Source organism: Spea bombifrons, chromosome 7 (assembly GCF_027358695.1).
Source record: "Spea bombifrons isolate aSpeBom1 chromosome 7, aSpeBom1.2.pri, whole genome shotgun sequence".
NCBI classification, from domain to species: Eukaryota; Metazoa; Chordata; class Amphibia; order Anura; family Pelobatidae; genus Spea; species Spea bombifrons.
Window position 1 is genome coordinate 17,227,501 of NC_071093.1, and position 13,584 is coordinate 17,241,084.

Genomic DNA, 13,584 nt, shown 5'->3' on the forward strand with positions numbered 1-13,584 from the left:
GCCAGGCTCTGCCACACCGACACCCAGACACACACCAGGCCAGGCTCTGCCACACCGACACACAAACACACACACACTAGGACAGGCTCTGCCACACCGACACACACACACCAGGACAGGCTATGCCACACCGACACACACAAGCACACACACCAGGACAGGCTTTGCCACACCGCCACCCGCATCCGGACGAGTTGACAATATTTTTTAAAAACATTTTCCACATTGCTTATGTCTTTTATGTTTTTGCCCCCTTGTATATCACCCCCAGGCAACCCTATGTGTATTTATGGCCCCAGCCTGCACCTCCCATTTGGTTTATGTGGTGGCTCATCACAAACTCATTCATACAGCCCCCCCACCCCCTTACCTGAACAGCAGATGTCTCTGTGCCGCACTGTGCGAACAACCTCTGTTTACTGCGCAAGGGAAGCAGATGCGCAGCAGGGTCATGTGACGTACGTGACTCTGCTGGGTTCCTGCATCCCCTTGGTGGTATGAGAGACGTTGCTTACATAGTGTGCGAGCAACGCACAGGTAAGTTAGGGTCCCCTGCTGAAGTGGGGGGGGGTCACCCGGGCCCCCTAGAATGACGGGCCTGGTCTCAACTGTGGGCTCAAGGGGAAGCTGCCCCTTTTGCCTGCGTTAAAGACGGCCCTGGCGGCCATATCAGCCACGCATAGGCTCAGTCAGTCTGGCCCTGACTGGGCCTATTTTCAGGTAGGGGCCTGGAGCTGCAGCTCCATCAGCCCCTACGTTAATCCGGCCCTGGCTGTACCCCCGTCAATGTGTGCCTCAGTATATAATGATAACTGTTATGCTGTACCACCGTCAATGTCTGTGCCAGTATATTATGATAGAAACTATGCACAATGTGTGTGTGGGGGGGGCAGGGGGCACATACAGGATCCGTCCCAGGTGCCAAATACTCTAGGTACGCCCCTGGTTTAGACATCACCAAAGAGACAGAGCTACCATATTTAATCCATGACTTTATATTATCTTGGGGCACATATGCTTGGAAAAAGGGACAGCTCTAGACAATCTCATGCATAGAATTTTAATTTCTGCTATATATAATATCAGTTATATCATAGCTGGGAAACTGTGCCATAGTTCTTTCAACAACTCCCATCTTCAGCACATGGCAGCTCTGATATAGCTCTTGCACTTGGGATAATATTCATCTATATTAAACTGGAAGGAAAATGTCTGTAGATTTCCAGTGCAGATTTGCTTACGGTTTTGTTTGCAATGACATCTAATCTCACTTAACATTCTTTGAACATTCTTGTTCCCATGACTAAGTTAACTTTTTGGTGCCAGAAGCATGGGACATTAATTTTACAGAAAGAAAAGGAATTTAAAGTTGACATTCAGCATATTATGTACAACATATATGTGTATTTCTATTTGTACTTAGTGCTCTACAGTTTACAGCAAGGTAAAAGAAGAAGGGGGTACAATAAGTGCCAGTATATATACTGGATTTTATAATGGTTTAATAGCTGCACAGCAGTGTTTGGAGATTAAGGTGTGGGTGGGTATTTTGTTTGGGGTTGGTTTTTCTAATTAGGTTTACCTGGTAGAACATGTTTCTAGTCAACGCATGCCCATTCACATTCCAAATAAAAAAAAAGAAAGAAAAAAACAGGACGAAGATAAGAGATAAATACCCTTTTAGAGAAATGTCCATATCCTTTCAGGAATGTCATAAAACAATGATAGATCAGGAATTCCTCCCTTTGTAGAACACATGATCCTACCTAAGGTTGATGTCACTTTTTCCGCTGTGTTTTCTGGCTGTTATGGTTTTACATTCTTTATTATAATTTTATCAAGTTTACAGACAACTGAAAAACAAAAACAAGAAAGGAAACCAACAACAGGTTTGTTTTACGACATCCAGTATCAGGTCATATTTGTTTTACACCTCTGTAATATTTCAAAGTTTAAATAACTTAAAATCGTCTGTTGTCACCTTTTCTGGCCTTCTGGTGATGCCGTTGAAGAGTTTCTATTGTCGGTAAAAGAAAATAACCATACCAAGAAGTGTGATAGAATTCCTTTTTAGTTTCTTGATATACCGTATTTGCTCGATTATAAGACAAGGTTTTTTTCAGAGCAAATGCTCTGAAAAATACCACTCATCTTATAATCGAGGTGGTCTTCTAATCAGAACTCAAAATGTCCGCTGGGGCCATGCTACTTACCGGGCTTTGGTCGGGAGCAGCAGGAGAACAGGAAGCTAGAAGAGTGTCACATAACTCTGCCTCCCCCCTCCATCCTCTGGCGGGCCAGAGAAATTGCACGCACAGCCGGGCCCCTGCAGAAGTCTGCGAGTGGGAGATCTGCAGTTCAGGTAGGGGGGGGGCTGGGGGGGTTTGAGCGTGTGTGTGTGTATGTGTGATTAATGGAATGAATGAGTATTTAAATGTTTGTGAATGAGTGTGTTAGTATGGATGTGTAAGGGTGGTGGTGGTGGTGGTAGCATAGCATAGGGAGCCTGTACTCACACTCCTATCATCCTCAGGTTCCAGCATGTACTGGCTGCCTTGGCTTGATAGGAGTGTGATTGCTGTTAGCAGTTATATATATATACCTCCAGAAATGCCTTTTAACCTTTTTTTTATGCGCCTCTGCCCCATAATATGCCTTTTAACCCCCTATATGCCATATAGGGGATTAAAAGGCATATCATGGGGCAGAGTGGCAAATAGGGGGTATAAGGCATTTCTGGGGGCAGAGTGGCAACCTTGGGGGCAGATGTGCATAACTGGGGGGGCAGGTTGGCAAATAAAAAAATATATTTTTTTCTCAATCATAGCTTTTATTAAATATGAAAATATAGTTTACATGAATTAATATTTACTAGTAAAACTTTTTTTCCTATAGGGTCGTCTTATATTCAGGCTTTTTGTTTTTTTCCTAAATTAATATTTAGATTTTGGGGGGTCGTCTTATAATCAGGGTCATCTTATAATCGAGCAAATACGGTATATATATTTTAAATATATGGGCCCTAAGCTTAAAAAATATCACCACCAATCTTAGTAAACAATTTGCCAGAGCAGTGAGTGACTGACTGTCTACATACAGGTAGTGCTGGTTGCCCTGAGAAAACAACTTGCAGCTTTTAGTTTAATTTTGTATAAGCTGCCTTTTCAAACTTTTAGGTCACTGAAAAAATAACTTTGGCTCCTCCTTTTGAAAAAAATTTAAATTAATTTGAAATTGTACATGAGGCTCTCCTTTTTAAGGAGAAAGTCGAGCGTTAAACACACAAGACTTTTCATGAAGGTTGTGGACATAGCAATCATTCATTTAGCATCACCCTGCTTATTTGTAATTTCTGAAAGAGGACCTTGAAGAGCAACAACTAATATATGTGTTTGTCTTTTTCTCAACCATGTATGTTGGCACTGTAAAATATTGAGGGTAGCATTTTTTTTTTAAATGTGTGGGCTGGAGACAATAAGAAATAGCAATAAATCCACAACTCAACATTTATTTCTATAATCGTTTTATCATGAAATATCACTGGATGATCAAATTCCATTTGTATTAATACTAAATATTTCAGACAGTAAGTTCTAGATACAGACAGTAGCATACATAGGGGGGAGTGGTCTATCCTGGGTGCCACTTGTCAGGGAGTGCCCAGTGTGCCAGGGGCTGGGGCGAGCAGATGCCTATGGGGCCTGTCAGCCACCCAGGAGTATTTGATTCCTGAGTGGATCCTGTATCTGACAACCCCTACAAACTTAGTAGGCCTCTGCCCCTAAAACAGCCTGTCTGTGCCACCTCTGCCCCTTTTGCAATCTGCTTGTGCTGCCTACCTCTGCCTGTCCCATATCTGCCCCTAAACACTCACTCACTCACTCATTCATTCATTCACCTATTCACTCTCCCACAGCCTCTTACCTCCAGGGGCCAGCCGAGCATTCCTGGGGCCCCACAGACTAAACCAGCACAGGTACGAGGCTTACCGCTGTGGCACCCACACACTGTGTGAGGAAACTTTTTCCTGCCCAGGGGAAGCAGGAACCATAGACATCTGATCCCCCATCCCACGGCACTCCGGGCACCCCTGACGAGTGGCACCCGGGGAAGACTGCCCCCCTGTCCCACCTTAGGTACACTACTGCGCGTAGCTTACCAGTGTGGAGCTTGCACACTGTGCAATTCTCTTTTACTGCCTAGGTTCCTGCTTCCCCTGGCCAGAGCGGTAAGCTCTGGGCCAGTGTTAGGCAGCTGTCAGGTGGCGTAGACACCTGCGCAGCCCCACCGATGCTCGGCTGGCCCCTGGACCAGTGAAATCTGCAAGAGAGCGCTGCGGGAGAGTGAATGGGTGAATGAATGAGTGTATAGGAGCATAAATGGGACAGGTAGGCTGTTTAGGGGGGCGGAGGTGGCACAGTCAGGCTGCTAAAGGGGCAGAGGCTTACTATATCAATGATTGGCTTAGTGTATAGCGATAGGGGTTACGCTATAACACCATCAACGTCTGGCTTCTAGTTTTTCTTCCAATTGACAGTTTACAAATTTGTGAAACAAATATTCTTGCCAACATTATTTTTTGTGTGTGTGTGTGTGTGTCACATACAGGATTCGCCCGGGGGAATCTTCTTCTGGATACAGACAACATGCAGGGCTTAGTATAAAAACGCTGTCTGTTTTCTAGTCTAGCAACACTTTGCTTTTGGTTTGGCACAATTAATTAAACAAATTGATTTTAATGGACCAAAAATTAATCACATACAAAGATATATGTTTCCCACTTGTCCTGCCAACAAGCAGGGTTATTTTATTTTAAATATATTCCAGTACAGTGCAAGGAACAATATTGTGCTCTGTTGCCAGGCTGCTGGGTTAACCTTCCCTGACTTCACTGAGCTCATAACCTTCCAATGACCCTGGCTTGGACCGCAGGAAATTGATCATAAAGTTTATTAGAAGCAGTCGCCCCCATCCAGATGAAGAAACACTGTGCTTTTTATATCCTCATCTCACTCGCACTGGTTTAATTAACTAACTATCAGGTGTGCACACATCTATACATTTTAAAGGTCCTGCAACAACTGAATTCAGAGTGAAGTGTTCTACATGACCAGTAATATTTTACATTAATTTTATTCTCTTTTAGGCAGAATGCCAGCCCATTCCAGGACTATGCAGTCAACAATATCTAACACAGATATATTTTCACTGTTAGGAAGAGTATAGAATTTTGTTGTGATATATCTACACATCTTCAGGCTATACATAACATGGCAATGCCATCAATCAGGGTTGCACCGAGGCAGGTGCACGGAGTGTACAGCACTCAGGTGGCAATAAACATGCAAGAGGGTCACTGAAAGCTTTCTCACAAACGGCGGCCCTCTGTATCCTCCGCTCCCTGCCGACACCCACCTCAGCGCTGCTCTAACTGTGGTGGTGAGAGTGTGAAGCCTCCATCTTGACCACGGTGCTACGCGCTTTGCGTGTGCATGTGCAGGCCAGATACTCCAGCTGAACTGCTGGCATTTGCACAGAGCACCCCTGGCCTGTGCCTACCCCTTCTTATGTCCCCTGAACCAGAGCCAGACAGCCCCACAGCTGCCAGTCCAGCTACGCCAGCCATCATGCCTCTGTCCCTAGATTTATCATGTGAGATTGTTGGCCCAGATCCCCAATCCCCTAGTATGGATGCTCCAGCTGAAGCGCTAGCATCGAGGCAGAGCACCACTGGCCTCTGTGCAAGTCCTATGTGTGCAATCTGGGTGCTGGTCAAGTCAATTCCCATGTATGCAACATGGGTGCTGTGTTGAGTCCTATGTGTGCAAACTGGGTGCTGGGGCAAGTCCTTTGTATGCAACCTGGGTGCTGGGCAAGTGGTTTGGATGTAACTTGGGTGCTGAGCAAGTCCCATGGATGCAATCTGGGTTAAAGGCAGGCCTGGACCGGCCATTTTCCCGGTTTGACGTAGGGGCTGATGGAGCTGCAGCTCCAGGCCCCTACCTTAAAATAGGCTCAGTCAGGACCGGACTGACTGGGCCTATGAGGCCGCATTAACGCAGGGCATAAGGGGCACCTGCCCTTTAAGCCCGCAGCAACTGTGCCCGGGTCCGCCACTCTAGGGGGCCGGGCAGCCCCCACCAGGGGCGTCCTTAGGGGTGCGCGGCCGCTGAAAGATGACTACCTACCAGAGGGCCCACGGAAGTATCTGATGCGAGGAAATCCGTTTTTTCAGGGATCCTCGCAGAGGTGCCCTGTTACTTGCCCGACCCTAGGGCTGATTTGGATTATTTGGTTTACCAAGAATGGATCCTGGAGCAGGTCTACCGAGAAGCTCTTTGACCATGCTCACAGTGTGCCCCAGAGGAGGTGGATCCTCCTCGAGAAGCACAAACAGCCATCCAGAGTGCAGCTGGCCTCTGCCCACTTCCTTCTCTCACCCCAGACACCATTCCATGCAATATGGCCCAGAAACGAGACCCCCCCTGCATGTGCAGGCCAGATACTCCAGCTGAACTGCTGGCATTTGGACGGAGCACCCCTGGCCTGTGCCTACCCCTTCTTATGTCCCCTGAACCAGAGCCAGACAGCCCCACAGCTGCCAGTCCAGCTACGCCAGCCATCATGCCTCTGTCCCTAGATTTATCATGTGAGATTGTTGGCCCAGATCCCCAATCCCCTAGTATGGATGCTCCAGCTGAAGCGCTAGCATCGAGGCAGAGCACCACTGGCCTCTTCCCACCCCTTTTCCCCTTGTTCCCAAGCCTGACCGCAACAACCAAGGAGGGCCTGGTCAGGCAGCCCCAGAGGTGGTACCCCTGGATTTTACCAATGCAGCTGAAGTGCTAACTAGTCAATTCAGAATTCCTTGTACCTCCCAGAAAGTGGTTCACCCAACCCCTCTTTCCAGAGATCTCCTGTATGATCCAAGTTATGGAAGAGATAGACAGCCTATGTGAAAACACACATCTAATACATCTTCTGCTTCAGGTGTCTGACTCCCTGGGGGTATCCCACCTCTGTTGAAGCCTTTGTTCGTAACCCTTTGTAGCGCAAATGACCTTACATTGTAAACCCAAATCTTCCCAAAAACATTATGTATAAAATGTAATGTCACATTTTAAATGCACTCCGTGTGTGTGTGTGTGTGTGTGTGTGTGTTTCACTTGTCAATACAGGTTAAAATGTACAGACTAGCTGCTCACACCATGGGAGGCCCCTTTCCATGGTCATTCTTTCCCTGCACCTTACATTAAACAACTAAGTTGTTCTAGTTAAATCTTGAGTGATGTAATTCAATTGTGTACTGATGTGATTCAGCCCTTTTGTCCTGTTGTGGACAACCTGGTTGCTGTCGTGATGTTTCTGTGTATGAATATGCTGTATTGTGTTTAATAAAATGTTCATGCTTGCCGTACTCAATTGAAGGTAGTTGTGTCTACTTATTGGGTACACATGCCCCCAGGGGGTCAGGCATCTGAAGCAGAAGATGTATTAGATGTGTGTATTTTCACATAGACTGTCTATCTCTTCCATAATTGGATCATACAGGAGATCAAGATGTGCATGCTGACTGGAGCTGGAAGTGATTTTTGGGGACAATAAGAGGATACATCTGGGTGATCTCTGGGAGTGACTACAGCTCCTTGGTGAACCAGTTACACTGTGTATAGACAAATCTTTTATAGAGAATATATTTCTTCATAGACAACATTATAAGGTCATAGTGGTTTTCCCCAATGTGTTTAACCACAAAACACTGTAAAAACCCTTAAATCACAGCTAATAGTCACTAGATTGGGCCATACTATATTACTATAGCTTTCCCATTAATTCTTCCACATTATATTCAACATGGAATTACCGTATTTGCTCGATTATAAGATGACCCTGATTATAAGACGACCCCGCAAAATCAAAATATTAATTTAGGAAAAAAACAAAAAGCCTGAATATAAGACTACCCTATAGGAAAAAAGTTTTACTAGTAAATATTAATTCATGTAAACTAATTTTCATATTTAAAAAAAGCTATGATTGAGAAAAATATATTTTTTATTTCCTTTTATTTGCCCCCCCCAGTTATGCACATCTGCCCCCAGGCGTGCCACTCTGCCCCCAGAAATGCCTTATACCCCCCCTATTTGCCACTCTGCCCCATGATGTGCCTTTTAACCCTCTATATGCCACTCTGCCTCCAGAAATGTCTTATACCCTCCTATATGCCACTGTGCCCCATGATATGCCTTTTAACCCCCTATATGCCCCTCTGCCCCATGATATGCCTTATACCCCTATTTGCCACTCTGGCATATAGGGTTAAAAGGCATATCATGGGGCTGAGTGGCATATAGGGGGTTAAAATGCATTTCTGGAGATATATATATATATATATATATATATATATATACTGCTAACAGCAATCACACTCCTATCAAGCCAAGGCAGCCAGTACATGCTGGAACCTGGGGATGTTAGAAGTGTGATTACAGCCTCCCTATGCCATGCTACCACCCCCACGCCCTTACACATCCATGCTATCACACACACACTCATTCACAAACATTTAAATACTCATTCATTCCATTAATCACACATACACACACACTCAAACCCCCCACCCCCCCACCTGAACTGCAGATCTCCCACTCGCAGACTTCTGCAGGGGCCCGGCTGTGCGAGCAACTTCTCTAGCCCCGCCCCCAGAGGAAGGAGGGGGGAGGTAGAGTTATGTGAGGACTGTGCTAGCTTCCTGTTTCCTGCTGCTAATAGCAGAGACGCTGCTCGCAATCAAAGCCGGTAAGCAGCACGGCCGAAGCAGAATGAGGTCTGATTAGAAGACGACCTCGATTATAAGACAAGGGTTTTTTTTCAGAGCATTTGCTCTGGAAAAAACCTCGTCTTATAATCGAGCAAATACCCACACACACTTCTCCCTGCACACAAATAATTTATTTTGCTTTTTCCATATTTACATTACTTTTATTATGCATTTTCTATCCCCTCCTCTTATACTAGTAAGATTTTTTCATCTACACAGACAAACCCTTTTTAAATTCGACCTGTCACCTGGAACTATTTTGATGTAATTGAACCAGGCAATACAACCTTTTGTGGGCATACATTTTATTCTCATAAAATTGTGTTACAATGTATTGTTAAGCATTAAAGGTATATCTGATTTCTAAATCCAACAAACAACAATAACCATTAACAGGTGAAGTGAATAACATTGATAATCTTGTTATCATGGCACCTGTCAGTGGGTGGGATATATTAGGCAGCAAGTGAATATTTCGTCCTCAAAGCGCAAGAATCCAAGCCACTTTGACAAGGACAAAGGCAAACGCTGGCTTGTGTGGTCAAATCCAACAGACAAGCTTCTGCAGCTCAAAGTGCTAAAAAAAGTTAAGGCTGTTCTAATAGAAAGGGGTCAGAACACACAGTGAATCACAGTTTATTGCGTATGGAGCTGTCAAGATGCCCATGCTGACCCCTGTCCACTGCCAAAAGCGCCTACAATGGGCACGTGAGCATAAGAACTGGACCATGGAGCAATGGAAGAAGGTAAGCTGGTCTGATGAATCATGTGACTGGATGTGTGTGTGTGTTGCTTACCTAACAGGATGCATCCACTATCGGTCTAGATTTCTCACAAACCCTTATGATTCATTTGTTCAGCCACTAATATGACTATTTGTTTTACCATTATACACGCAAAATTTAACACCACAATAAATGGAACACTGCCAGGTTGCTACTAAAATAAAGTGCACAACAACATAACTTTTTGCACAAAAAATGCTTTGTATAAAAAGATGTGGTACATTGATAAAACCAAATTTAAGTACCTTGGCTTGCTTTCAGAGCTCTCCCTGTTTAAGGTTCAGCTCTGAATGGTGATTAACAAGATGGATAACTCTATAGGAAAGCAGTGGCAGTGAATATTTTTAGATCAAATGCAGTATATGAGAAAGGAAAAAAGCAGATGAAAGGAAAAACCTTGCTACCTTGTTGGTCTCCAGAGAACTGATTGTGCCTCAGGCTGCTGTTAGAATAGAAGATGGCACAGTGCAATGTTCCAAGTGGGTTTTATGGGAACTGTATATTTACAACTAACTTAAGAAAAGCAAACAGGTAATAAATCAATATTAAAAAGCATACATCCTTCAATAATAAATTATTTATCGTAACAGCTCCCTCCATGGCCCACTTTATGTGCATGTGCCCAGGGGGTCATGAGATATCATATAATTCTTGTGGGAGCCAATGCTGAAGCTGATTTAGGGGGGAGTACATCATATAGGTGCAGGCAGTAGATGTGTCGGACCAGCCAAATACTTCCTGCAGTACTTCACTGGGACTGGATTTCATAATGTTAAATTGTTGAGTCGAACCCACAACTTTGCAGCAAAATCTCCCTTTAGTAAATAGATTCATATGACTACAAAGAACTGACATTCAGAAAAGCAATAAAAACGATGTTCTTTTAATTAGCAGTGGGTGCTCCCCCTACCTGCCATTCTATAAAGTCTTATAATCAAGCAAATGCTGTACTTATTTAGACATTGTACCGGAGCTGTTTGATATTTTACCAGCTGAACAATTTTTATATCAAGTAAACTAATAATGGCATGATTATCATGCATTCTGCAATACAACTTTCTTGTAAATCAGCATTTGATTCTTTAAAACTTCATCTGAATGTTAGGTTGCAAACGTTAATTTGGATGGCCTATAGTGTGACCTATGTTGTATATACCGTATTGACCCGAATATAGGCCGCACTTTCCCCCCCCCCACTTTAAGTCTTTAAAGTGGGGGTGCGGCCTATATTCGGGGTGTAGCGCCCGACGCCCGGGACATGCAGTCCCGGGCAGGCAGCGGGGTTAGGATACAGATCCCCCGCAGCGGTGCAGGGGACCTGCATCCTACTGTCTGATACGCTCAGACAGCCTCCCCTGCCGGCACTTTCCACGGGGGGAGTACCGGCACGGGAGTTTGTCTAAGCGCATCGCACGGACGTTTGCTGTTGCCGGTGAACGTCCGCACGATGCATTTTTAACCCCCCCCCGACTTACCAGGGCAGACTCCCGGGTGTCTTGCAGGGCCGGCGGAAGACATCTACGCAATACGCGTATACAACTTCCGGTGCCGGCACCGGGGGTTGTATACACGATGTGCATAGATGTCCCCCTCCGGCCCCGTAAGACACTCGGGAGTCTGCTCTGGTAAGTCGGGGGGGGGGAAAGAGTGGCAGCATATCTCGGGGGGGGGACAGAGTGGCAGCATATCTCGGGGGGGGAGGACAGAGTGGCAGCAAATCTCGGGGGGGGGGACAGAGTGGCAGCAAATCTCGGGGGGGGAGAGGACAGTGGCAGCATATCTCGAGGGGGGGGAGGACAGAGTGGCAGCATGTTTTTTGGTGCTTTTTTAAAGAAAAAAACTTTTTCTTTAAAAAAGCACCAAACTTTTAGGGTGCGGCCTATATACGGGGGCGGCCTATATCCGAGCCAATACGGTATATGTGTGGTATCCTGTCTTACAATAAAAACCTTATTTTAAATGATGCTGCTAGTCCCAGTTTATACTGATAGTTTATTTAAACAGCAGAGATGATGTAGGTATTTTTCGGTTTTTATTTTTTTTATTCTTTGGTATATCATAATACATTTGTTAATAGCATTTGTAAAATGCATTGTTGTCCTGTATGGTTAACACCAACCAAAGGAAGTTTAATTGGAGCACAGTTCACTTCCTCCTTCATCCAGCTCGGTTATATACCTGGTTTAACACTCCATGTGATCTACTATTTTTTTTTTTATCTTGTTTTAGCCCCAACAGACCGCAGAGTCCCAGTAATTTTACTCTGCTTAGAACCCCCTCAAAAATGCAAAACCCTATTACACTGGTCAAACAAGAGTTGTCTATTAGTTTGGCTTGTCACTTTCACTTTGTGTAGTTTTTAGTGCAGATTTTCCTCTCGCTCTTCTCTCATGCGTTTCAGAAGGTGCTGGCCCACAGTTGCTAGTGGGTTGGCTTTGTAGGAAGGGTTTTTAAGCATTTCCTGGACACGGGATACTTCTTCTTCTCTATATAAAAAAAAAAAAAAAAAAAAAAAACACAGACAAGAGACATTAGTTAAGAACTGTCATTACATTGTTGAAAAGATTTTAAGCCTTTGTGTGCTATAAGGAATAGCAACACATTCCGTCGGCACTGCACAGATCAAAACCTGATCCAAAAACCGACTAGAGCCCCAACATGCAAGCAGGATAGCAAATGTATCTTAGAATAATAAGAGTTATTTTTAAGACATTAATGAAAGGCGAAGTAAAAATATAGCTGCCTGAAAAAAAAAAGTAAACATATAAGCCAACTCTGTTACAATTCACCATGATCAAATAAAGGGTAAATATAACAAACAAAATTCGAATATAAAACTTGTAAGAGGTCTGCATAGATTTTCATTTGGAAAGCAGACTGGCCTTGTCAGCTGCAACGGGGTTAATCATTCACAGACTGCAGTGAGTGTTACAAAAACACACCAGTGCTCCAGATGTGGCAGCTGTGCCAGGTCTCTCTGTAAACGGGCTGTTATGGACTGACAAGTGGCTCTAGTTCCCAGGGGTCTGTGAAATCATAACTTTTATGAAAATCAAGGATGTCAGCCAAAAAACATTGTTTGCAGTCCAAAGCAAACCACACAGAGATGAGAGGTGATGTGAATCATGAAATGGCGTATATCCACATATTATGTGCATCAAACATGCTTTAACATGCTCAGATAGTAAAAGAATTGGATTCCAAAGCTATCCCAAAGTCACTATCACAGGTAACTGTGTAATTTTTCATGTGTGCAAATAGCACAAGCAAAAAGATGAAAGAGCCTTCAACCTCAAATGAACGCTACTATGAGTCTAGATATTCTAAAGTATATTTACCATCTGTCCTAGCATTTCACCTTGTAACTCAAAATCGTTACAAAAATCCAAAAACGGCATTTATAGAACAGCTTCAGTTAATGATCTCATGTACACACATAAACATATTATCCTATCATTAAAAACTAATAAACAGTATTAAAAACGAAACACTTCTGTAGATTACTCTAAGCCTTTAGGTTATAGATACACTTAAGAGTACATAAATTAAAATGTGCACTTAAAATATTTTAATGGTGTCAGCAGACAACGAAATGTACCCCATGATCCATTGTAGAATATTTTAAATCTGTGTGAAAATAGCAGTGTTTTCTTGTTTAATTGCGAATGACAATGAAGAGAATTTGAGTAATGACATCCTACAAACTGTGAAAGAGGGGTATTTACCCTATAAGGAAATGTAATATATTTAATCACTAAAATATGGCTGGTGGCAAAGAATAACATTCTCAGTCTCTCTTGGTTTCCCACCTTTTTGCTAGAGGTTTGAACATGTTATGTGGCTTCCAGCCAGATGCTAAACAGCTGATCCATCTATTTTGTTTGTTTCCAGAGGGACAAACTGGGAAAACAGATTGTGGTAAAGCAACAGACACTATCACAAAATTGTTAGAATAGACAGCACATTACCACTTGCAAG

At 43.8% G+C, this 13,584-nt stretch overlaps 1 protein-coding gene across 1 annotated transcript in view; it reads right to left on the reverse strand.

The window, feature by feature from the left end:
• Positions 1-11,627: 11,627 nt before the first annotated feature.
• SLX9 (SLX9 ribosome biogenesis factor) overlaps positions 11,628-13,584 on the reverse strand; it is a 47,753-nt gene continuing 45,796 nt past the window's right edge. The window contains exon 6 of the mRNA XM_053472260.1: positions 11,628-12,092. Within this exon, the coding sequence (XP_053328235.1) occupies positions 11,966-12,092 (127 nt within the window). The 3' untranslated portion in view covers positions 11,628-11,965. The remainder of the gene's footprint in view (positions 12,093-13,584) is intronic.